This window comes from Frieseomelitta varia, unplaced genomic scaffold, assembly GCF_011392965.1.
Source record: "Frieseomelitta varia isolate USP_RPSP 00005682 unplaced genomic scaffold, Fvar_1.2 scaffold_246, whole genome shotgun sequence".
NCBI classification, from domain to species: Eukaryota; Metazoa; Arthropoda; class Insecta; order Hymenoptera; family Apidae; genus Frieseomelitta; species Frieseomelitta varia.
In genome coordinates this window covers 197,774-224,084 of record NW_025109975.1, presented here as the reverse complement: position 1 = coordinate 224,084, position 26,311 = coordinate 197,774, and the positions used below count along the sequence as shown (strand labels likewise).

At 37.4% G+C, this 26,311-nt stretch overlaps 1 protein-coding gene across 3 annotated transcripts in view; it reads right to left on the bottom strand.

Annotated features, from left to right (window-relative positions):
* The window catches only part of LOC122528117 (dexamethasone-induced Ras-related protein 1), an 88,153-nt gene that overhangs the window by 10,235 nt on the left and 51,607 nt on the right, over positions 1-26,311 (bottom strand). For 2 of the 3 annotated variants that reach the window (XM_043652871.1, XM_043652870.1), the window contains exons 1-2: positions 22,217-22,394; positions 16,878-17,035 (exon numbers count right to left, since the gene is read on the bottom strand). In XM_043652871.1, coding sequence (XP_043508806.1) covers positions 16,878-17,035; positions 22,217-22,260 — 202 coding nt within the window. In that variant the 5' untranslated portion in view covers positions 22,261-22,394. Of the gene's footprint in view, positions 1-16,877; positions 17,036-22,216; positions 22,504-26,311 lie in introns of those variants that run through there. The other variant, XM_043652872.1, reaches the window with a different exon arrangement.

The following is a 26,311-nucleotide window of genomic DNA, read 5'->3' as shown; positions in this document are numbered from 1 at the left end:
TTTAGCTACCATTCTTTCCTGTAATCTAAAAGCTTTTCAATTTTTAGTATGTTTGTACTAAATTTGCCTCGTCGGTCACCGACACGACACCTGACGTGTTAAATGATTTTTCGTAAAAATGTGTACAAATGTACACATACAAAGTTTCTCATTTCTTTTTTTCTCCTTTTCAACATTTCTGATGAAAATATTACGTTTGAATCGTCGGTAGTTCTTCAGCGTTAATGAAAGAAGGCTGTTTTTTGAATGATACGCTCGCGTACACGATTTCGTGTAAACGTTCTGTACATGTTCATTATCGACAACGAATGAATATATGTATATATCAGCCTTATGAATATATGTATATATCAGCGTGGTTATTTTTATCGCGCGGAACTTGTGTGCATGTGCACGTATATTCGTACGGTCTCTCGTTGCCCCCCGATCGAGTTTTAACGAGTTTCTCTTCCGCTTAAAATCCTCCGCGGAACAAAAGAACCGGCGCGGCGTCGAGAAATCGATCGACTCGTTTGTCAACGGGACAGGAGAGAGTGTGCGTGTGAGAGAGAGAGAGAGAGAGAGAGAGAGAAAGAGCCTCTGATCCGGGGGTTTTTCTCCGAGTCCGCTGGTCGAAAGTTTCCGGGGCGATTTCTGAAAGGTTCCCGGAAGGTTACGACCTCGGCAACAGTGTCATTAAAGTGACAAAAACAGCGCAGGCCTCGCTCCACTTTTCTTCAAATCTCTCTCTTTCGGTGCGAGACCGCGCCTTTCGTTCTTTCATAAACGCAGAAAAGGTAACAAAAGTTTTGAGTTTGGAAAATGTGTATACAGACGCACGTACGTACGTGTATATTGAAATATAACCGGTAGGCTGGTATTTAACCAAGTAAACTACGTAATTTCGAATTTCTTGTTTTTTTCCTTGTTCTCGAACTTTCTGCGAATCTTTTACTTTTTTTCTTCTTAGGTGTTCGCGTCGCTTCTTATTGTATTTTCCCTCAAAAACATAATGTTCGTAACGTTGAAGTTGCTGAAAATTTCTTGATTTTGCTTTGATTCTGCTGAGTGATAAAAAGTGATAAGATACGCGCGTCGCAAAATGAAGTGAAAATAGTGCTTCGTCGTGAGGAAAGATGCGAACTGAAACTACGAAACGACGTACAGTGCCCACTTAAGCGTCCACAGTCGACTTCTGTGACGGAAAGAGCGAGGATGAGCGTCAATTGTTATTTCAATATCTGGCACGTGCGGTGAATTCCAATATTGTTTACTACGTTATTCGACTGCAAAGGAATTTAAATTTAACATTTTATTTAAACTGAATACATTGAAACGTACATACTTTTAAACTAAATAAAGCAATAATATATTGTGATAAAGCAATAATTATCAAATGATTGTAACTAATCTAAATTTATTGTACGTACATACTTTTAAACTAAATAAAGCAATAATATATTGTAATAAAGCAATAATTATCAAATGATTGTAACTAATCTAAATTTATTGAAATTTCCTTATTTTTAATAAGGATACTGTATTAATACATATACATTGAATATATATATTTTTTATTTACTGTGTTGTGTTTTGCGCGGTCAAACAGTGAAGTAACGTAAAGGAAATTAGTCCCAATTCCAAGAATTGGTAGCTATGGACGTTTAAGTGGGCAAAAGCGCGGACGTTTAAAGTTTCGAACAATATTGCGATCTTGCTAATACTGTCAAAGATGAAATTAATGAAATTAGCAACACAAATTGATCATGAAAAACAAATTAATTACGCGAAAAGTTTCGACTAATACTGCAATCTTGCTAACACTGATAAAGATGAAATCAACAAAATTACAAAATGAACGCAAATTGATCATGAAAATAAATAAATTAATCAATTAATTGATCGACAATTTAAAGGGAAATTTTTTATTATGAAAATTGTTGCAATAAAATTCAACGATCCTAAAATATTGATGGAGATGAATGATAAGTTAGAAGGTTGAGTAGGAAAGTCGACCACACCGAGCGACCGTAAAGAAAAAGCAATTCTATGTGGAGAGATTAGAAGCGTTTGAAAGCTCTAGCTTAGATTCATCAGAAATCCTGAAATATCCTTCAGCTTTCACGAGTACGTTTCTCTTTCGCGCCTTTTCCCACGAGCTCGCGGCGTCCAAAGAACGGGGCCGAGCGCGTGCAAAGCCTCGCCTCTGAACTTTGCTCCACGTTCCGAACGTTCCTCGCGTCAGCTACCTTGTTTCAAACTCCCTCTTCCTCCTTTTCGCAGCTACGGCCCGTGGAAAAAATCGACGCGAGACCGAACGTGCCGAGCGATCGAATTCCCGGATAAATCTGTGATCTCATCTCGCCCGTTTTCCCTTTTATTTTCCAAGCAAGCGGAAGACATTCTTCAGACTTTCAGACGGGAGTCCATTGTAACGACGACGCGACGCCATAACGACCGGCCGAGTTTACTTTGGGAAATATCATTTAAAAGACGGCAACTTCAATTACGGTGGTACGCGATGGGAGACGCTGTCCTGCCTTTCTGTCCGCAACAAGTGTTCCCTTTTATGTCACCGGCGTGGAAAGATGTTCGTCGGAGACGTGTGTTTGTGCTCGATCGATTCGTACACGTTCGCGAGTATGTGTTTATAACCCCTAAAAAAAGAACGTACGAGCGTCTGTCTATCGTAAACCGTGGAAACGTCCGAATAAAATGTATCTATCCTTTCGTTCGATATTTCTCTTATTCGTATCCATTTCGAATGAGTGGCGTTGAATCGCCATGAATGACCTTGGACCAACGTTATCTGGATTGCTGAATTCGTCTTGACGTCAGCTACAAGACTCAAACGATCGTTTAAGTTTCATTTCAAAGAATAAAGATTGATCTTAAAATCTTGAGAGCGTGATTCATTCTAGACAAAATTTGGATCATATGTTCCCCCCGCGAGACAATGTAAGTTTAGTCTGAAATACTTTTCTCTGTAGCGAACGGTTTAAGAGGAAATTACGTGGTTCAATTTCGTATGAAACGCCCTGTATAACAATTCGATGCCACAGTCTTGGAATAACGTCAGTGTATCTAATCAGCGATTCCTCTTGATCACCGGCCTTGCAACATTAATCACGCAGACCAAACAGCCGTGGCGCAAAGTTACATCCGTTTCGAAACGTGACCGCGTTCCTGTTTCACGAAATAACGCGATGCGACGTTCCGTGTTCGGCAACTTTATGAAAGTCGAATACACGTGGATGGGCAGCGTTCAACGAATCCCCCTTTGCAATCCTGGCGCGAATTAATTTCGAAGTAATCGAGAATTGATTCCGTTCTACGCTGCGTACGTTACGACGAGCTCTCATTTGTTTCTCTTTTCTCGCCAAAAATGAAAGTGCTCATCGCCATCGCGTTCGAGTTTAACACTAGAACTACCGAAGCTAGACTGATATAAAGCATAAAATTTCCATTTTTTCCATCAGAGACATTTAAATAAAAGAAGCAGAAATTCTCTATAACACGTATAAATAGGTTCTATTTACGTATCTCACGAAGAATCATTCAAACCTCTGAAAATATACTGTCTTATACAGGGTGTTTCGTAACTTGTGGGACCCACGATTGTACGCCTAAAAATAATGAAAAAAAGTCATATAAATATATGTCCCATCTGTCTTCGTTTATGAGATATCATGAATTTTCTGTTTTAATTACTTTTACAAAAGAATGCTCGAAATGACCAGCTTGCATTTGAAGACAAGCCTGCACGCGTCTTGTCATTCATCTGGTTACTCTCTCTATCGTTCCTGGTGTTTCTCGAATTTGTCGGAAGNGGATTCAAATCCGGAGAACGAGCAGGTCATGCAATAGGACCTCCACGACCAATCCATTTATTTGCAAAGTGTTGATTTAAATATTGCCTAGCCACTCGGCTAAAACGCGGCGGAGCTCCATCATGCATAAACCGCGTACAGAGTCTAATATCGACTGGAACTTCCTCTAATATTTCGTGTAAACGCGTGCTCAAAAAATCAACGTACTTTGTGCCTGTTAATTTCCCATCAAGGAAAAAAGGTCCAATTAAAAATTTATCAATTATTCCTGCCCGTACGTTTAAACTAAACTGGTGTTGATGTCTTGAATGCACAATAACATGTGGGTTTTCTTCATCCCAATTATGATTATTATGAAAATTGAATGTACCATCCCTGGTAAAACTCGCTTACTAGAGTTTGCTCTGTTTATAAAATTCATTATATCTCATAAACGAAGACAGATAGAACATATATTATTTTTAGGCGTACAATCAGCTCCCGATGTGGGTCCCACAAGTTACGAAACATTTTGTACATCTATAAAATATCGAATAAAAATCGTCGATGCAGCGGCAGCGTGACGAACGCGAAAGTGATTTTGTCGATATACGATTTCAATGGACCACCGGTTGCGCCGTGGAGGAAATCGTTATCGCGGTCGGATACGCGGTCTCTCCCCGTGGCTGATCGAAAGTTGGAGTGTCACGCTCCGACGAACCGACACCACGCCATGTAAGGGTACTTAGTGGAAAACTCTTCAGTCCGCGTTGCGTCTTTTCCTTCTGTCTGTTTGCAGATATGATATAATTGCGAGGCTCGATACTTTTTTTTTTTTTTTTTTTGGTTCGAGCTTTCGGTTTCACGTCGATAGGTTCTTTTCGATAGGATGGAGATAGAGTGCAAAGTGTCGGACGTTGAGAATTTTTTGGACGAGAATTTGTAAACACTGGGTGTTTTGAATAATTTTTAAATAATTTTTTAACGCTGTTAAATATATCCAGAGATAATATACTTTTGTAAAATGACGAAATTACATTACTAAGTATATACAATAATTAAATTAATTCATTTTCCAATTAAACGACCTAATTGTCATTTTATAAAATGAATTACTATTTGCCAGGATCTTTATTTGTTATTTGATTTTAATAGAAATAATATTTGTTCAACTCAAGGTATACGTCCAATGTTTGTATTTATTATTTTTTACTCTGCGATCTTATCTACAGATATAAGTTGTCTCGCTGGACTTTTGACGATGATAGAAGAAATTTAGATTATGCTCCATGACCCTATATTAATGAAACATTTATTTTAACAAAACGACTATATTTTAATAAAACAAGTAAAATAAATACTCCCCTCCCTTCATCATCGATTTTCATTTACAACTTTAACAGACACTCCCCCAAATTCTGTTCATTAACGAACCATATGTTCGAGGAACGAGTCCTATTAAAATCTAAATTAAACTTTTGCCGTGATAGCACACACTAACAAATTATTTCGATTTTCATTTTGACGTGTTTCTTTTTTCGAGTATTTTCGCTTTCATTGATATTTATTTTGAATGTTATTTCTCACTTAATCTTGTTCTTCAATTTATTATTTTCCCATTTGTTCGCGTAGCTTCAAATTGCACCAAATGAGTTATCATTAATGATAAATCGATCATTTGTAATACTAGAGATACCAGATAAACACCCAGAGAGCATTGTTTGATATAAAAATCATTATTGGAAATAAATTTCGCCGCGGTTAAGCGAATCCGTCAAACAGGGAGTGTAATTCATATTACGAGTGAAAAAAAGGAGTCGAACGTCAGTCGAGGGTCCTGTGCAGAAAGAAATCCCGTTCGACGATATGCCGGCCGAGCGCTGGTGCTCTCCCGGTTAATTAAAACGAAATTTCATCGCGGTTAATTAGAACAGAGAAGGACAATCGTACGATGGGCTGAGGGAAAGCTGAGGAGTCTGAATATATTCCAAGTGCTTATGGAACGGTTAACGGGCAAACAGTGGAAACTAAATTCATTTCGCTTAAAGTCCGACCCCTATCCCTCTCTCTCTCTCTCTCTTTCTCTCTTCTCGTTGAGAGAATGGATGTCGACGAAAATGGATCTCGTCGCATCGAACTTTCTCCACAAGTCGTTGATACTCGCTCTCCCAGTGAGTCTCGCGTATTGTTTTCTCCCAGTGAAATATGTGTCAGCCATTATGTCGCGGGAACACCGTCTCCCGAGTCAAAAGGAATTCCCCTCCTTCCTTTCTCCCGGTTGATGTTTAGTACTTCATCGTTCTTGAACTCGGAGCCAATTTCTTGCTCGCGGCGGACGTCAGACGTCCGCCATTTTCTAGAGAAGAAATTCCCTCGCACTGCTCTCGCGTAGTCCAATGAATTTCATCGAATTCTCGAATTCACGAGCTCGTGTTTCCCCGTTAATTTGAAATTTGTTGAATCGCGAGCGATAATTAATTTAACTGAATAAACTGACGTGTTTAATTTATCGCGAGGCAGTTACGCCAATAGATCAAAGGATTCTAGACTCAGTCGATAGCGAACCCTCGTTCGAGGGCTGAACGTTCCGGTTGAAGCTTATCGAAATAGGCAGGACTGAGTTAAGGATTTCCAGCGTTAGATTATTGAAACACGTAGCGCTATGTTAAGGGCTCTCGATTTCACTTTGCAGAGGAATGTGCGACGCTACGTCAAAGGACCTGGCTCTATTTCGCCCAAAGACGCCCGGATGCTGGGGCTAATCTCGCAGCTACTGTGCTCTAAAGTAAGTCTAGAACAGTTATAAAGTCAAACATCTCTCGTTGGAAGGTTCTTAGATTCTTAGATATCACGCATGTACACTGAAGTGAATTACTCGATAAGATGAATATCAGCGAAGATAAGTCACGCCAGTGACAATGAAGAATTATCGATGTTTTTAAACTGATACAACTTCGCAGAAAGAGATCGTACAACGAGAATTTTTTTTAAGTATATTTAAGTAAAACAAAATAGCCGAAACAAATAATAAATTTAGTACTTTTCAATAATTTCTATCCAGTGATATCGTACCGACAAGTTCAAAAGAAAATGAAAACGACGAATTATTGTATACGATTTGGTCACTCGTTATGGTTCGCGAACCAGCGCAAGCAGTTAAAATCGTGAAGCCCCTACTCTGACACTCGTGAGTTTGTCTTTTTTCTAAGATGATTTTACGTTACGTAGCGGGTGGGAAACTAAGAACATTTTTTTTTTTTTTTTTTGAAAAATTGTCAGAATGCAAACGTAAAAACATCAAAAATTGTGTTCACGACTATATCCACCATGGTCTCGAAGGTTGAAATCTTAAATTTGATCATAAATATAAATATTTATGGTATAAATCTTAAATTAAATTTTTGTCGTTTGATTTTGACATTCAACACTCAACAAAATAGTACAGAAAAAAATTGTACGACAAGTTCAGTTTAGGGAATCATTGTGAAGGGGGGATCAACTTCAATCTTCAAAACGATGGTGGATTTAGTCGGGGAAAAAGATTTTTAATGCTTGAATTTTTACAATTTTCAAGAGAAATGCGATGTAAAACCATCTTCTATAGAAACTACCAAAACTCACGATCGTCAAATCAGAAGCTTGGCTCTTTAAAGTCAGGCCGAAAAGTGAATCTTTCCTCTACAAAGTCCCACAATTTTTCATTGGTACAGTCACGCTCTTCGCCGTACGTAACTTCATCGACGTATAAAATACATCGCGCGTATTGTTAAAAATCACGGAATCACGGTGGCCGGTGATCCGATGGTTATCGGGCGTCTACAGTTTCCAATCACGGGTTCAAAGCTGGACTTTAATAACGGCTTCTCGTGCGGCGAGGCGCAGCGTAATCTTGATGCCGGCCCGTGTAAGGGACTCGGCCAACTTAATAACTACCCTCCGCCCCTACTTTCTTTTTTTTTTTTTCCTCTCTCTTGTTTTGCATAGCCAACGCGCTCGTGCGTCGCTCTGCAAATATTCGCATCGCGGCCATCTCTCGCTACGAAAGCCTGCGAGGCACGTAGCGCTCGTATAACTCGTCGAGATCAAATTTTTCAGGGGAGAACCCAGCCCCGACGCACAAAGCGTTTTCACGGTGCTCGTACCGACCGGAATATTCCAACCGTATATTCCAAATCGTTTCTCTCCTTGAATTTACCTCGATGTTTTAGGTTAGGTTTTCCTCCGTTTTTTTTCTCTCTCGGTGGATTTTTTTCTGTTTTCTTTCTCATTTTCCCCGTCGCTATCCTTTAAGACGAGCTCCATGGCTCTCACTTGTTTACCTACTCGACGTGTTATTTGTCTTTATCGCCTTTGGCATGGCATGCCACGCCGCGGCGGGGAAATTTCGTTTATGCCGCTGCTCTTCCTGTTTTCCGGTTTGTTGGCTCTCTCTCCTTCGGCTCGGCTCATAACTCGATATCTTTTCCCTTCGCCTGGGATAAAACTGGGCTGCTTCGTTCCATCGTCATTCTCCTAGGCTCTTCCACCACTTTTCCTTTCCTTTATTTCCCAGTATCCGGAATTTTCCCCTTCGCTTCGTCCCGTCTCATCCTTCCTTCGTCCTACTTCTTCTTCTCTTCCCTTTCTTTTCCTTTTTTACACGTGGCAGCAACATGCTACCGTCTTGCTTCATTTTTCTTCCTTTTTTTTGTTTCGTCAAATATTCCACTCGCGACCTTCTATCGCGATTCTATCTGCAAAACTTTCTAATAAATTTGGCCTCCTGGCGCGTTTGTTCCGTGCTCGACGACATTTCCTTATCGTTTTCCTCCCCTTATGGAAAGTATTCGTCACGTGCACAGTATGTTACCCATGATCTCGATAGAATGGCACGTGAGTAATTCCTCCATGAATCTCTATCGACGAGCCACGATCTCTTTAAGAATAAACAATGAGAAGAAATTAATTATAGAGTACTTGTTACGATACTGTGTTTTCCGGATCGTTCATTAATTGATCGTCGATTTGCCATAGATTCTTATAGGAATTTCATTAATCAGCTCTGAAGACCCAGAAAAGTAAATAAAAAATTTCTTACTATGTTTATTTATATGTAACAACAACAATGCACAGATTGTTATGAAAATTTGATTAATTCGTTCTGAAGAGCCAGAAAAGTAAATAAAACAATTTCTTACTACGTTTATTTCTGTACATGCGAAAGTTTTCGTTATCCAAACTATTCGTTAACACGTTTGCGTACTATAGCGTTCATTTTTGGTGACGCAATACGACATGAATTTGATCTGTATCGACGTGGATGCTATAGCATTCATTGAATATATATAGAGCTATTAAAACATGAAATTCTGAGCATACTACTTATTATAAGTATGTAATATGTTGTACTTATTATAAGTATGTATTAATTATATATACGTAATATATAATTTTATTATATTATAAAATTATATATTACTAAAATTTTTTTATTTTATTTATATTAAATTATATTTAATGTAAATTGCATATCAAACTTTTATTTTAAACGAATTATTAATATTAATAATATAAATAAAATATAATTATGGTTAAATTAGATTCATATTTTATATATAATTTATTTATATTAAATATATATATATATATAATAAAATTAATAAAAAATTCTATATAATTTAATGAAAATTAAATAGGGGAATTAAAATCAATAATGATAAATTAAAGTGTCAGCAATAGCGGTTAAACTTATATTATAATGTTACAATTTATAAATTTTATCATAGTAAAAATAATTGTTATATTAAATTTATTAATTTTAAATGAAATTTAAATTAATATTAATAGTATAAATTTTTATATAAGAAACATATAAAAATTGTCCCGGACAAAATGTGACTAATAAGAATTTGGGTATCACAATCAGTTTAAAAATAAATCACCTTCATTGCAGCTCGATAAAATTTGTACTCCCCGCGAACGTGTTAACCGATCGTCCACTGTATTTCACTGGAGGAGAGAGGATATTGCGAGAAACAGTAAACAGATTCTGAATCGAAGATTCAGCCTAGCAGAGTACAGAATCGTTCGATCGATATCGCCATGACACGTTTCTACAAAGTTTTATAGACCACCAATTCCGTGGAACCAATCCTATTTATACACGTTGTCATTCACACTTTAATTCCTGTTGCTCGATCATCTCTTTCGTGTTCATCGCGAAAAATTGCGCGACTGCAACGTAAACGTTCCTGCGGGTGTCTTAACGTTTTCGAACTGAGTCAGTCTCGCGAGAAGATGGATCGCGGTGCATTAACGCGATATCCACGAGAAAAGAGAGAGGATTCTCTCGGAGAGACCCGTTTCGAAATTCAAATCCCAATCTATCCGGCATCCGCGTGCAGAAAGCATGCTCTTTCACTGTTTCCAATTTTCACGGATACCGTTTGCCTTTTATTTCTTTGCTTGCTGAGGGCTGGCGGTGAAACCTTGGAAAGAAAATCATTAGCGGAGGAGAAGCAATTTCCATTTGTTCACGCGTTTGTTTCAACGTTATTATTTGTTATTTGTCACGTGTCCGCGCGCGCGCCGTGTCGTGTAATTAGTAATATGCATGATAATTACGCAAATTTGCCTGGGTATATAGATCATTCGGTGCCTTGAGCGATATTTTACGGGGAGATAAACACGCCTTCGTCACGTTTTCATTAATCATGCTCACTGGCGCGGTCAAAAAAAAAGAAAAAAAAAAAAAAAGAAAAAAAAAGAAACACCGTAGAATTCGTCGATGTAAATGTGGAGTTCGAGCAACCGGAATCGTCCCTTTAACTCGTTTCGTTTGCGTGAAAATCTAAATCACCATGAAAACGATTCAGATTATTTCCCAGTAAGTCAGTCAAAAAGATGTCACACGTGGAAACAGGATTAGAGAGGTTGTTTAACACTAGAACTACCAAAGTGATCGATTTATAATGGTCAAATGGTCAAAGTGATCAATTTCTGTTAGAAATCTTGTGGATACGAAACAGTGCATTTCTAGAGATTTTACCTCTTGCGCTGGAATGACGTGCTATGTATGTCGAGAATTTTTTCATCCCATAAAATTGCAATACTTTCTCAGTTTTAAATATATTTAAATATAACTCAGACATAATAAATTTATTACTTATCAATGATTTCTGATCCAGTGATATCATACCGACGAGTTGAAAAGGAAAAGAAAGCGCCTAATTATTGTATACGGTTCGGTCACTCGTTATGGTCCGCAATCAGTTGCCAGCGCGAGGGGTTAATTGGCTAGTGGCCGATAACATAAAAAAAGCATTAACAGGCTTCCGGTAGATAAAGTGTCAACACTCGCAAAGAAATAGCCGAATTTATATGATAAACGCGTACATTCAAAATAGAAGAAGTAGTAGTACGAACTTGAAGAAAAAAAACATTATGGATGAAGTTAACCTCCTGCGTTGTTGATGTGCCACGCACGTCGAGAATTTTTTATTCCAAAATTGTAATATTTTCTCAGTTTCAAGTATATTTAAATAAAACAAAATAGGCAAAACAAATAATAAATTTATTACTTCTTAATAATTTCTATCCAGTGATATCACACCGACGTGTTCGAAAAAAAAAGCGGCGAATTATTGTATACGGTTCGGTCACTCGTTATGGTCCGCAATCAGTTGCCAGCGCAAGTGGTTAAACTAACCTCAAAGTTGGGAGTTAGGTTTTATATTGTGGATATTATTATATTGTGTCGAATATCTCGGAAAATACTAAAGGTATAGTTTTTGCGTAAATTGATGGGATTTAAATTTTGTATAAATATAAATTTTCGAAAAAGTATACTTTTTATTGGTAATTGTCAATGTTAACCTCTTGCGCTGGAATGACGTGACACGCACGTTGAGACTTTCTTGCTCCAAAATTACATTTTTTTCTCAATTTTAAGTATATTTAAGTATAATCCAGGCAAAATAAATAATATATTTATTATTTCTCAATAATTCCAGTGATATACCGACAGGTTGAAAAAGAAAGCGACGAATTATTGTATACAGTTCGGTCACTCGTTATGGTCCGCAATAAGTTGCTAGCGCTAGTGGTTAACCTCTTGCGCTGCAATGACGTGCCACGCACGTCGAGAATTTTTTATTCCAAAATTGTAATATTTTCTCAGTTTCAAGTATATTTAAATAAAACAAAATAGGGAAAACAAATAATAAATTTATTACTTTTCGATAATTTCTATCCAGTGATATACCGATGAATTAAAAAAAAAAAAGACGAATTATTGTATACGGTTCGGTCACTCGTTATGGTCCGCAATCAGTTGCCAGCGCAAGTGGTTAAATAATTTCTCTCGCGAAATATACAAGTAAAAGCATGTACAGCCCATTATAAAGTATTGGAAAGATGCCTTATTTTCTTTTGGACCTTGATAGTTCCAGTAGTTCGAACAAACAGACAAAAGGTCATTTTATATCGAATCGAATCTATCGAATGTCAGCTGAGGTTGCATCAAAGCCCGAAAGGTCAGCCGAGGTTGGCGTCAAAGAGAAAGGTCATTCGAAATCGCGTCAAAGTGAGAAAATGTCGTTTGAGGCTGTCGTTCAAGGTTTCAGAAGTATCGCCTTGCATCCTCCCTCTCCCGGAAACTCGATGACAGTATTCAAAGAGAAAAAAAAAACTTTTCTACCCGATCACGTCGAATTCTACTGGTTAAACTCTGGCGGTTAGGTTCACCGTGATTCAGACGATTCGTGAATCCGTGAGAAATCCAAAAACAGTCGAAGGTTCACGTGGCGATCGTGGCAATGCACGGCAAACACGTGACGCGTGCGTGCGATTCAAAACCCCGAACGTGATCAATACGCGTGTATCTACATACGTGAGGCTGTGCATACGCTGGTCACGTGCGTCATGCGTGTTGCAAATGCGTTTATTTTTTCTTTTTGTAATTGCAAATTTATTGCACCATTTGTCTCGGCATGCCGCGACCGCGTTTCTCTTTCGTCGGGATTCCGCGATGCATACAGGTCTCGTTGGTTTTCACCGCGTTGCAACGATCAGCACACTGTATTTTAATGCACTGTATAATGTGTACTGCATAATTGTTTGGAAAATATTTTTCATCAAGAAAGACCATCTTTTTCTTTTCTTTGATTTTTCCCCGAAGGGGAAATCTTATTAAGAAATACAGCAAGTACAAATTATTCTTGTTCCTCTAGATCGACGTAATAATTGCTTAACCAGATATGCTGGCCTTTTACTGCGTCTACATTTTCCTTAAAGACTGTAACCTTTAATAATCTAACTACAAAATCATTATTATATTCAAACCTGTAACCTAACTACAAAAACATTATTATATTCAATATAACTAAAATTATATAATTTAATATATTTAATATATTCAATTACATATTCAGTAATTCAATATAATATAATACCATATTATATATATTATAAATTAATATTAATTACATTATATTATAAAATATTAATATATATAATATTATATATATATATTTATTCAATAATTCAATATATTCAATTATATTCAATATAACAATACAAACATTATTATATTCTTATTTTGTAGTTAGCTTGAATAAGGTTTCCAAAACTTAAATTAAAAAAAAAAAAAAAAAAAAAGAAGAAAGACCATCTTTGTCGCAGAAAAAGATTCAGGATGAAGTTATTAAATACAGTTGTCAGGACATTTCAATATTATTTCAATCTCAGAATCGAGACTTTTAAAATGTCCAACTTCACGCGTTCGTTTCAACTAGACTTATCATTAACATTCGATTGACTTTGTCGTTCGTCGAGACTGGCAGTCTTGATGTAAAATTGAAAAGCATCAAAAACCCGAGAAGGTTGTTTCTTTCCTTTACAAAATGTCGCGAGAATCCTCGTCCTCCATCAAACGGAATAATTGCGCGTCCCGTGTGCGTGTCTATTCGGGTCAGAAATGGCGTGCACGAGGGAGAAGAACGTGGAGGACAGGAACGCGGAGGATAGCGCGGCAATTAAAAATTAATTAGAACAGAGCCCTCCCCCCTCCTCTTTTCGTTCATTCGTTCGTTCGTTCGTTTTGTCATTGTGATATTTCATGCCGGCCGTGGCGCGATGTATCACATCCTGTCCACTGTTTCCTTCTTCGTGTCTCTCTCGCAAAGCTGCTGCTGCTACTGCTGCTACTTCGCGTAAATATTGATCCGGCAAACCGTTCGGCAAAATTGCGGAGGGTGTCAATCGAGGCGTACATCGCGCGTGCACCGGCGATGTACACGTCTCTCGCGTCTCGCGTGTGATCGAGAAACAACGACCCGAGAGGGACGTTGCCGTGGGATTTTCGCGCTAGAATAAGCGGGGAATCCACTCAGCAGGTTGCATCCTGAACGACGACCGGCTTCTGTTTCGCCAGCCGTTGATATTTCGGTGCTCGATCGAGCGTGCCTCGAAACTTCGAAAGCTGAAAGCTTCGAGCCCGAAGAAAGGATACTCAACAAGTTGTTGAGATGATATTGGCGCGCGGGGAGCAGTTGGATCGAACACCTGTACGACACGTATGGCGACAGACAGAAACGTATGAGGCTCGCGGCCTTTCTCGATCGAGTCGAGCACGATTGATAACACGTTGTCGAAGAAAGCTGCAAATAGATACAACAAGCTTGAAACTGATTGTTTCCCGCCGTGTTGCTACTCATTCGTTGGAATTTTCGCGTTGTAGCCGTTTCAACGACATTGCAATATTGCATTCGATTTAAATGTCACAATCAGATGCGACCTGTGTGATTTAAATTTTTGTGTTTAATTATTTAATTAACAATTCTTGCGTTTAAATGTTCTTTACCTGTGACGTGACATTTTTCTGAAATAAATAGGTTCTAGTCCGAGTTGAAACGCGTCTTTTAGTGCTTAACCTCTTGCAGCTGCAATGACGTGCCACGCACGTCGAGAACTTTTTGTCCCAAAATTGCAACATTTTCTCAGTTTTAAGTATATTTAAGTATAACCCAGGCAAAACAAATAATAAATTTATTATTTCTCAATAATTCCAGTGACATCATACCGACGGGTTCAAAACGAAAGCGACGAATTATTGTATACGGTTCGGTCACTCGTTATGGTCCGCAATCTGTAGTTAACCTCTTGCCAAGCACGTTGAGAACTTTTTGTCCCAAAATTGCAATATTTTCTCAATTTTAAATATATTTAAGTATAACCCAGACAAAAATTTATTACTAATAAATTTATTACTAATCAATAATTTCTATCCAGTGATATCATACCGACGGGTTCAAAAAGAAAGCGACGAATTAATGTATACGGTGTTGGTCACTCGTTATGGTCCGCAATCAGTTGCCAGTGCAAGTGGTTTAAACTAACCTCAAAGTTGGGGGTCCGGGTTTTATTATATTGTGTCGAATATCTCGGAAAATACTGAAGGTATAGTTTTTGCGTAAATTGATGGGATTTACCACTTATAAGGAAATATACGATTTTCATGAAATTTTGCATAAATATAAATTTTCAAAAAAGTATCCTTTTGATTGGTAATTGTCGATGTTAACCTCTTGCGCTGGAATGACGTGCCACGGACGTGCCAAGAACTTTTTGTCCCAAATTACAACATTTTCTCAGTTTTAAGTATATTTAAGTATAACCCACGCAAGACAAATAATAAACTTATTAATTCTCAATAATTTCTATCCAGTGATATAACGAAGAAAACGAATTATTGTATACGGTTCGGTCACTCGTTATGGTCCGCAATCAGTTGCTAGCGCAAGGGGTTATAATATAATATAGGGTGGGTCACTTCGTATTAAAATAAAAATTTAATTTAATTATTTCTTTTTTTATATTTTGATATTAAAAAAAAAAAAAAAATAGCTGGAAAGAAACTTTTGGCCCATCCTGTATAACAGGAAAAAAATTCAAATGTTATCGAACGTGTGAAGAATTATTAACGTGGATTAATCTTCCTCGCTGTGTCTCCTATCTTTTTTTGCATCTGTTCTTTGTTGAGGAGATTGGTCTACTCCATCAAACTGTTCGTAAGCTTGCCACAATCTCGCGAGTGAACATAGTCCTTCGATTCGATCGTAAACCTCATCCTCCTTCAGGGCGGAAGCTATTTGCTTGTATTCGCGTGACGTTGTCACTCAGTCATCATCACTGTTTCTCGCTAATCTACATATGTATGTATATCTATCTAATTGAAGCCGTCTCAACGACGTGTTACTTGTGTTTGGGCACGTCTGATGTCGATTGGTGCAAAATATTTGCTCCTTCTCGGATCGTGTGATCTCAAAAATATGTATACACATGTACAATGTGATCTCAGAAACATGTACAGGGTGGAAAGAAAAGTTTGTTCGTGGCTGAATCATGGATGAATTCTACACCTACGGTTTGATGGAAATACATGTGAAGAGCCTGTTGCAAAATTGATCTTGACTTTGAATTTTGTTTTTGCAACGCGGAATCGTAAAATTGCCTGAAAGATGGTAAAAGGTAATCAAAGGGATAAAATGGATCAATATATTAATAAAGTTTTATTTATATATAAAATATATAAAATTCACTTTTATATATTTTAATATATTAAAAATATTTATGTTTTATATTATTATAATATATTAATATATTTATATTTTAATATATTAAAAATTCACTTTGCACGAAAGAACGTAGTCAGTTTTCGGCCGAGCTGATAAAAAAAATGGTTTTTAGGCTCACATTTATTAACATTATCGACGATTAAAGCATTAGAGACACTGAAGTCCAAAAAATAAAGAAACTTTATAATACAATGGAGAGTATACAGGTGGTTATTTATATATTTTATGAAAAATGATATATATCTTTAAAAAAACACACTATTTTACACCACATAAAACGTCTGACGAAAATTTAAAAATTGATCATTTTGTCCTTTAACCTTTAAGACCTTTTACTTTGTCGTTTGATGCCAACCTTTTTTTTTTTAAACACCCTGTACATGCACTGTTGCTCTGTCTCTTCGAATCTCTTTAATTGAGCAGATTTACACGGGCGTTTTTTTTTTCTTTTTTTTTTCCAATTACTATCACTCACCTGTTAGGAAGGATAATCGCCGCATGGCAGGGAACGGATGGTTCCCGCTGGTGTCCAGGAGATCGAGCTGATGCACCTCGCCTTTAATCCTGTACAGCTTCCGGTGGAAGTCCTCGATCGTCGGCGTGTAACACTCGTCGAATTTGTTGGACAGAAATCTGCAGCGAGATTTTACCGCTTTAGGCTTTATCGTTACAATAGCCAACTGATATTCCGTCGGAGCAGAAAATTTGTTTTATAAATTCGTCAGAACGCGAAACACACGCGAGATTATACTGCAAGCAAAAGCAATTGATTTAGAATTTATTAAAAAAAAAAAGAAAAAACCATTTTGCTCGCAGCGAAATTTTCCCTCTCCGAACGTTGAATTCTTTCGATCAAAATGCGTTCGAACGAACGAACGTCGGCTTTTATAACAGTGTCAGGCAACGTGGATTATATTTCGAACGGAATTAAATCGTTTGTTCTATTAGCGACGGGGGTGAGTGAAAAAAACGTATCCCGCCCGATCGCGCGGAACGTTTCGGATTCGTTTCCACGAGTTTTCTTCGCGTTGTCCAGCGTTTTCCAGCGCGTTCGTTTATCGATGGAAATTTTTCCATGTTACAATGGCGCCCGATGATGATTTCAACGAAAGAATCGTGAAACGTGTGCGCGTGTCGACGAAATAGGCAGGGGAAAATAGGGTAAAACTATAGTTCTTCTAAAACAACAGCTTCCCGATATGTAACTGATTTATGGCATTATATTTGTAACATTGAGGTTGGTAAAAAATTTTTTGATTTTTCTCGATAACGTCAGCTTCAAAGTGCGAAGGTCATTTGGAAGCAGGTTAAAGGATTTTTGAACAAAAAGGAGACGTGATTGTTTCTTAGTGTTTTCACATTCCAGGAGTCCATTTGTATTCTAATATTTCATAGTCCTTGTAAATTATTGTGATACCTTTTTCGCTTTTCTATCTTCTATTGAAGTATAAATATTTAATGTTTAGTAAATTAATGCATTTCCGGTGACAAATGTTTTATTTGCGATTTTTGTTCTATTATGTATATATATAATTAAGTATTAATCATATCTTAATAGTAATAATCATATCTTAATTTTATACACTTTAAAATAATTCAAACTTTTTAGAAATCCGGTAAAAGTTCCTAACTAGTAATTAACATAATTTTTTATAAGACGGACCAAATAGAATAAATTGTTAAAAACAACTGTTTTTAATATTTTTTCGATCATTTTACCGATTACGATGAGAATAGGCATTATAATGAAATAAAGTATGCTCCCGTCATTTCCTGTTTATGTTCAATATAAAAATAAAAATATGTGATTGTTTTGTTATTATTTAAAAGCGATGTCGCGCATTATTTCCTAGCAATAAATTGAAAATGTGTATTTCTTCCAAAAAAAAAAAACCGGTCAAACAACGTATCGTAAAGTTTCGTATCGTAAAATACGTAATAAGATGAACAGGCGATGGAACGATTAGAAATTGAACGCGAAACGGCAACCACGCGAGGCCGCAGGCGCACGCGGCCGTGAAAATACGTGAAAATTAGGGGCAATACGCATTATTATCCATTATGGTTATTCTTGTCGTGATCGTGAACTCGTTTCCGGCTGAATCGAATTCAAGGAGACACGAGGTTGTTCAGAAACGAATTTCACCATTATTGTTTGCGAATGTCGAGGTGCCGCCTCGTGGAAAATACCGTGAAATATTTTGGATTCGACCGGAATACTTTGGATTTCCGACTCGATCGGGATTCAATCGGGAGAAGCGGTCATGCTGCAGCGAGTCAGTGACGTGTTCCCATGTGTGTCAGCTTGTCCATTTTCTCGCCGCGAGTTAAAAATATATCGGCCTGGTTAAAAGCTTTTTGGTTTTCGGGCCGAGCCAATAACGACGAAGTTTGCGTCTCGTCGATCGCTGTTGCGGCGAAGTGTCTCAAACATTGTCTCAAACATACTTTTTCCCCGCCCCCCTTTACGTTAACCTCTTGCGCGGGAATTGACGTGCCACACGCGTCGAGAATTTTTTGTCCCAAATTGCAACATTTACTCAGTTTCAATTATATTTAAATATAACTCAGACAAAACAAATAATAAATTTATTACTAATCAATGATTTCTATCCAGTGATATCGTACCGACGAGTTGAAAAGGAAAAGAAAGCGACGAATTATTGTGTACGGCTCGGTCACTCGTTATGGTCCGCAATCAGTTGCCGGTGCAAGTGGTTAACCTCTTGCGCTGCAATGACGTGCCACGCATGTCGAGCATTTTTTATTTCAAAATTGCAATATTTTCACAGTTTTAAGTGTATTTAAGTATAACTCAGACAAAACAAATAATAAATTTATTACTAATCAATGATTTCTATCCAGTGATATCGTACCGACGAGTTGAAAAGGAAAAGAAAGCGACGAATTATTGTGTACGGCTCGGTCACTCGTTATGGTCCGCAATCAGTTGCCGGTGCAAGTGGTTAACCTCTTGCGCTGCAATGACGTGCCACGCATGTCGAGCATTTTTTATTTCAAAATTGCAATATTTTCACAGTTTTAAGTGTATTTAAGTATAACTCAGACAAAACAAATAATAAATTTATTACTAATCAATGATTTCTATCCAGTGATATCGTACCGACGAGTTGAAAAGGAAAAGAAAGCGACGAATTATTGTGTACGGCTCGGTCACTCGTTATGGTCCGCAATCAGTTGCCAGCTGCCAGTGGTTAATCTCTTGCGCTGGAATAACGTGCCACACACGTCGAGAACTTTTCATCCCAAATATTGCAATATTTTCTCAGTTTTAAGTATATTTAAGTATAACCCACGCAAGGCAAATAATAAATTTATTAATTCTCAATAATTTCTATCCAGTGAGATCATGCCGACGGGTTCAAAAAGGAAGCGACAAATTATTGTACACGGTTCGGTCACTCGTTATGGTCCGCAATCACTTTCCAGCGCAAGAGGTTAACCACTTGCGCTCGAACGACGTGCCATGCGCGTCAAGAACCTTTTGTACCAAAATTGTAATATTTCCTCAGTTTTAAGTATATCTGAGTATATCGCCGGCAAAACAAATAATGAATTCATTACTAATCAATAATTTCTATCCAGTGATATCGTACCGATGAGTTCGAAATGAAAGCGACGAATTATTTACGGTTCGGTCACTCGTTATGGTCCGCAATCAGTTGCTAGCGCAAATATCTGCCGAGCGGACGCGTTACGTTCGTTCTTTGAACGTTACGTCGTTCAACAAGTTTGCAAATTTACGGCCGCGGGCAAATTACTCGGCAGACCGTCGCGGGTAATCCTCGTTTCCGCCTCTGCTGGAATATTTTTAACGAGCAGGCCGATTCCCAACGGCGCCGTGTAACGTGACCACGCTGCCTTAATCCCTTCGGTGTTGAAACTTCCGGGCGCCGCGAACGCGATATATCGCTCGTATTTGCCGAAAGTTTTAAGCTCAGCTGCAGAACAAACTATAGGTGCAGTCCGCCTATAAACCTGAAAAGAGATCTATCGCCAGAGAGTCGAACTTTCAATTCTTCCCTTTTCAGCCGTGCAATGCTTAAATTTAAAAAAAGAAAAAAAAAAAAGAAATAGACGAGCGATGAATTAACGATGAGACATTGACAGAGCAGGTGTATTGTCATCACTCGACGTCGAGCTTTCGTCGAAATAACGATAAGCCGAAAGTGACACACCGATGAAAAATACAAGGCCGTACGGGGAAAGGGAAAAAACGGTTTTATCGACGAAACTCGCCCGATTCGCTTTAAATTTACGAAGATTCTCGTCGATATGTAATCCACGAACAGATCCAGTCAACAAATCTCGAAATTGACGATCAAAGATCATTTGGAACTAGCAATAAGTTTCCATTTAACGCGATTTATCGCGAGAAGAATACAACCGCGAAAGTTGTCACATTCATCTTCGAAACACGGTCTTAGCGAGCCGCTGAATTAAGTCCAATTCTCTCCGGCCACCCTTCCCATTCTCGAGGCGTCCGGGATTAACGATCAAAAACCACTTGGAACAGTTCTTCGCTTAGCGATTAAACGCAAGGAAGAATAAAACCGCGGAGGTTCACATTTATCTTCGAAATACCGTCCCTCGGTAAACGGTAAACCGCTGAATTAAGTCCGATTAACTCTCCACCATTTTCATTCTCTCTTGAACAGTTTCTTTCGAGTTGCCTCAACAAAGTTGCCTTCATTTGAATTTCCTAACCCTGCCTCTGTAGTTCGGCTCTATCCCCGAAAGGTTAACACAGTAGAATCCCATAACGCGGGATCTAAAAATTGCGACCGAAAACTGCCCTCTGTGTAACGCGATTGAAAAATTCTGATATGAAAGTATGTGCGTTGCGACACACAATTTTGAATTAACTCTTGTGCGATAGAATAAATGATGAATGAATCTGGTAATTTTCGTTTTAGATAGTTTAAACGAGGCGCCGGAATTAGCAAAAAAAAAAAACTTGGAGAGTTACTTTACTAATAGTGACGTTTTTAACGGATCGTTTTGTTGAATTTGAAAGAAAATTGCAAAATTGTTCAGCTCCGGGATTTTAGAAGACTTTGGAAAATTATATAAATTATATAAGCGGAATCCTTCTTGAGAGAATAATGCAAGAAGACACATTATTAAGTAAAGAAACAGACAAATTCTGAAAATTCTGAAGCTAAAGAAGTTTCGACCGACGAAGAGGCTGATGGACCTTAATTTTAACATGTCGAGAATATTTCGCCCAAAATTGCAATGTTTTCTCAGTTTTCAAGTATATTGAAATACAACTCAGGCAAAAAAAAAAGAAAATAAATAAATTTATTACTTATTAGTAATTTCTATCCAGTGATATACCGATGAATTCAAAAAGAAGACGAATCATTGTATACTAATAATATTGTATCGCAATTATTGTATACGGTTTGGTCACTCGTTACGGTCCGCAAGTCAGTTGCCAGCGCAAGAGGTTAAGATTTTAGACTGAAGTTACTCCGAAGTGAGAAAGAATTTACGTTCCTGTTGTTTCGAAATGAAATAAAATGCATGTTATTTTGTCACATTAAGAAAGAATTATAGTTTTCTGTGCTCTTGAATTCGGAACGTATATCTCGCCCTCTTGTAGAGGGCGCTACTGTACAAACCTCGCTCATTATAAAGCAGCGGAACAGCTGTGTTCCAAAGAAAAAAACAACCGTGTTCAGTTTAGAAATACGAATAGAAAAAGAGAAAAGGAAGGAAAGGCAGTCGATATTGGGGGCTTATTTGGACGCGATTACGTAGCGGCGAGAAGCAAAGATGACGATTTACCGTGCTACAATGGCGGTTTTGCCGACCCTTGCGCTGCCGAGCATAACCAGGCGGTAGCAGTTACGCGGGGGTGGTTTGCAGGCATCCTCCTGCGAGGACGTGGACGCTGGGCTAGGGCTGACTGGGATCGGAAGGATGCCATCCTCCGAGCCTGACGGCCCCTCCAATTCGGGGCCCGCCTGTGCTCCTCTTCGACCTCGATTGATTCGTTGCTCGGCCTCCTCTGGTGCACTTCCGCTTCTGCACAGCCTCTGCGCGCAGCACACGAGCCGGCCGCACGCCTCCAGCTGAAACGAAATCGTTTTCATTTGTTCTAAGTGAACGACCACGCTAGTGTTGCAACGATCCATCGTTTGTCAGCTTGCAACACGTGTTTCGCGAGGATGAAAAGAAAAGAAAAAAAAAAAAACTTCAAAATGCTATGAAACCGTATTGCAAAACGGGAATTAGAAGGAATTGTAATTAGAAGGAAGCAAATCTCGATCGGAGTATCGTATGAAGTACAGTCGTGAGAGTGTAATTGCACCAATGACGATGAGAAATTGTGAATGATTTAAATCGATACAACTTTGTAAAAAAAAAAAGATCATAGATGAGAGAGATCTTATAAGAACATATGACGATTCGCTTTTGGTTTAAAGAGCGAAGCTTCTGCATTGATGGTCGTGATTTGATCGAATTTTCTTTCGAAGATGATTTTACATCGCGCAGTCGGCTAGAAGATTAATTTTTCTGTTTTGTTTACAAAACTGTTTAAGATTACATCTCAATTGTATTATACAGGGTGGGTGAAAAATCGTAGCCAGAGGTTAATTTTACGTAAAACAAAATAAGGAAAAAATTGTATACCATATTTGTAATGTATTATTATTATATTGTTACTATATTACATAATATAATACATAATATATTATACAATATTAATAATATATATATTATATAATATATAATATATTACATAACATAACATGTAATATAATATATATATTATATTATTACATAATATAATATATAATATAATATTAATAATATATAATATATTACATAACATAACATAACATATAATATAATATATAATATATTATACAATATTAATAATATATAATGTATTGCATAACATAACATAAAATATAATATATATATTATATTATTACTATATTGTTATTTGAATAATCAAAAATATACGAGAATAGCATAGAAGCCATCTATATTTAATTGGTATCTATATTTTCTTTTTGACACTCGTTTATACAGTCGTTTCCCGCTCCAAATCAATTCTTTTGCAGATCAAATTCACCTTCTTGCAAAATCAAATTTGCCTTGACTTGAACGACTCAAAAGTGAAGCGACACAATGCCATTTTGTCGTCTTTTGTGCAGCACTCGAAAGGGGACTAATTGATACCTTGACTCGATCGATACATTGTGCAAACTCATGAAACGTTTAGTGGATGTTATCAATCATCCTGTTGCCACTATCACTCCCACAGATTGTCGTAATTATTATATGAATATGTATGTATTCATATACTACCCCTCGCAAGATAGTATCGGGCGAATCGTTATGGGTGAATCTACATTATGTACCGTGTGTATATAAACACTTTCATCTTTAAATAAGTATTTCCTGTCAATTTCATGTCATTTCGCGTTATTCTCTTTTGTTTATTTATGCGTGTGCAGTATTACATACGTGCAGTAGAATGTTTATTTTGTAATAATAATTGTGCATCGAGTTTCATTTTTATTACAACGGCTTGAAATTGTCGTCAGGAAATTTTAAAGGGTCGTTGTAAAGGGAAAATTTCAATCCTCAAATTTATGGTGGATTCTCGTGAAAAAATTTTTTCAATATTTCGAGAGACTTCAATACACTTTCGAGATTATATTTTCAATTTTTTAGCATTTCAAGCGGAAAACGGTTTCTTTGCATTCCCACTTTGCACTTCCCACGAAATGTAAAAGCATATTTGTGAAAAATGAATCCAAGATTGTGAAGATAGAAGCTTCATAAAGTTCTTGTTTTAAACCTCGTTTTCAAATTATAACAGTTCGATTCTTCGAACCATCCTTGAATCTCTCCCCTCCTCGTGCACTTCAAATTAATCACCGTTCACCTTATTATAAATTGTCGTATTCAAATTCACCCTTTCGCAAATCAAATTTGTTTTTTAAATAATATATATATCACGGATATAAAATTTCAAGGGAATGGCGGGCACAAGAGTAAACAAAGATTTCGCGCATATGTGTGTGTGTGTGTAGGAAGTGTCGAATTCTCTCGGAGAAAGGCACCGTTGGGAAAAACGTTAATATGAAACGTGAATACGATTTCTTTTTGCGCGAACGCGACGCGAGGGAATTGGATATTCAGAACATCGAGACAAACTCGTGTATTTTTGTCGGCGTATGGTACGACATATTTTTTACGCGTTGCCTGCACGCAATCGCGCGTGGGTAATCGAGATCATGCTTCGCTACCACTGGAAAACCTCGCCAAGTTTCACGCGACGTGCTCCAAATTAAATGAGAGCATCTGCGCCTCAATTTTCTGGGATTTAATCGGAGTTCCTCCTTCTCGTTATTAATAACTTTCAGATATCTGTTTGTACTTGAATATCGCAAAGGGAACCCAAATTTAACTAACGAACAGGGAGAAGGTGTTTTGCAATGTCTTCTTGAAAAGTAGTTCCTTCGACAACTTTCTAATTCAGTTGGCGAGTCATTAAAAACTGTTCATCGAGGTTTGAGAGGAGGCTATATTAAAAGCGTTTCAACTACGCTTCTATATAGCCTTTTTATATTAAAAGAGTTTCAAATACGCTGAAACGTTACTTGCTGGAGGAAAACAAAGCATCCCGGCTGCTTCACAAAGAAGGAAATGAATATATGCTACCACGTTTCGCCAAGGAGAGACTGGACCAAGAAATATCATTTGTAGTGAGAAAGCAGTTAAAATTGCTCGACAGATAATTAGTTAATAATTAGTTGAATTTTTTGTCGTGTTCGTAGCTTAAGAATACTTAAATGTATAAAATTATGACAAGTTAATATTAAATCAAAAGTAGACATTTATTTCGGAGCAACTATAATGTATAAATGGGACACTTATTTTGGAACGGTGGGAGTAGTTCGTTAAAATAACCCAGAAAATAAAAGAAAAGAATATCAAGAAGTTGGTGAAATCTCTTTACTAAATTTAGTAAAAGAAAAAAAAAAAGATATTTAAGTGTAAACCTAGATATTTAAAGATATCTAAGTATATAAAATACTAAGTATATAACCTAACTCTTCTCGAAAGTCTCCATTTGTGTTTGTGCAACATTTGACAATTGAGTCTCTTTTGACCTTAATATAATGAGAGTACATAATGTGGACACTTATTTTGGAACGGTGGGAGTAGTTCGTTAAAATAATCCAGAAAATAAAAGAAAAGAATATTAAGAAGTTGGTGAAATCTCTTTATTAAATTTAGAGAGAAAAAAAAAAAAGATATTTAAGTGTAAACTTAGATATTTAAAGATATCTAAGTATATAAAATACTAAATATATAACCTAACTCTTCTCGAAAGTCTCCATTTGTGTTTGTGCAACATTTGACAATTGAGTCTCTTTTGACCTTAATATAATGAGAGTACATAATGTGGACACTTATTTTGGCACGAAGTATAGAGTGAGAGAGAGAGAGAGAGAGAGAGAGAGAGAGAGAGAGAGAGAGAGAGAGAGAGAGAGATTAAAAGATTCTCTTCGATCGAACAGAACGATCATAGTGCTTACTGCAGTTTGCGATACATCAGTTTTCATCGATTAGCGTTTACGTACTGCTTGGTCGCAGTTTCAATTGCCGTATCAATTTTTCATCGTGTTCGTGGACGTGTGGCAACACCGTCGCCCGATTTACATTAACGAAGGCTACAGCGATCATCGATGCAGTTCGTTTGATTGGAAAAACTTTCCGTTATTGTGTATTATCGGTTGGAAATACGCGTCCGCGAGGCAGGGAAATGACGTAGGCGAGCGTTTTCGCGATCGATTGTACTCGCGACCACGGCCGCCAGCCATCAGGAACCATCGTTTTCAGGAAGAAAAAAAAAAA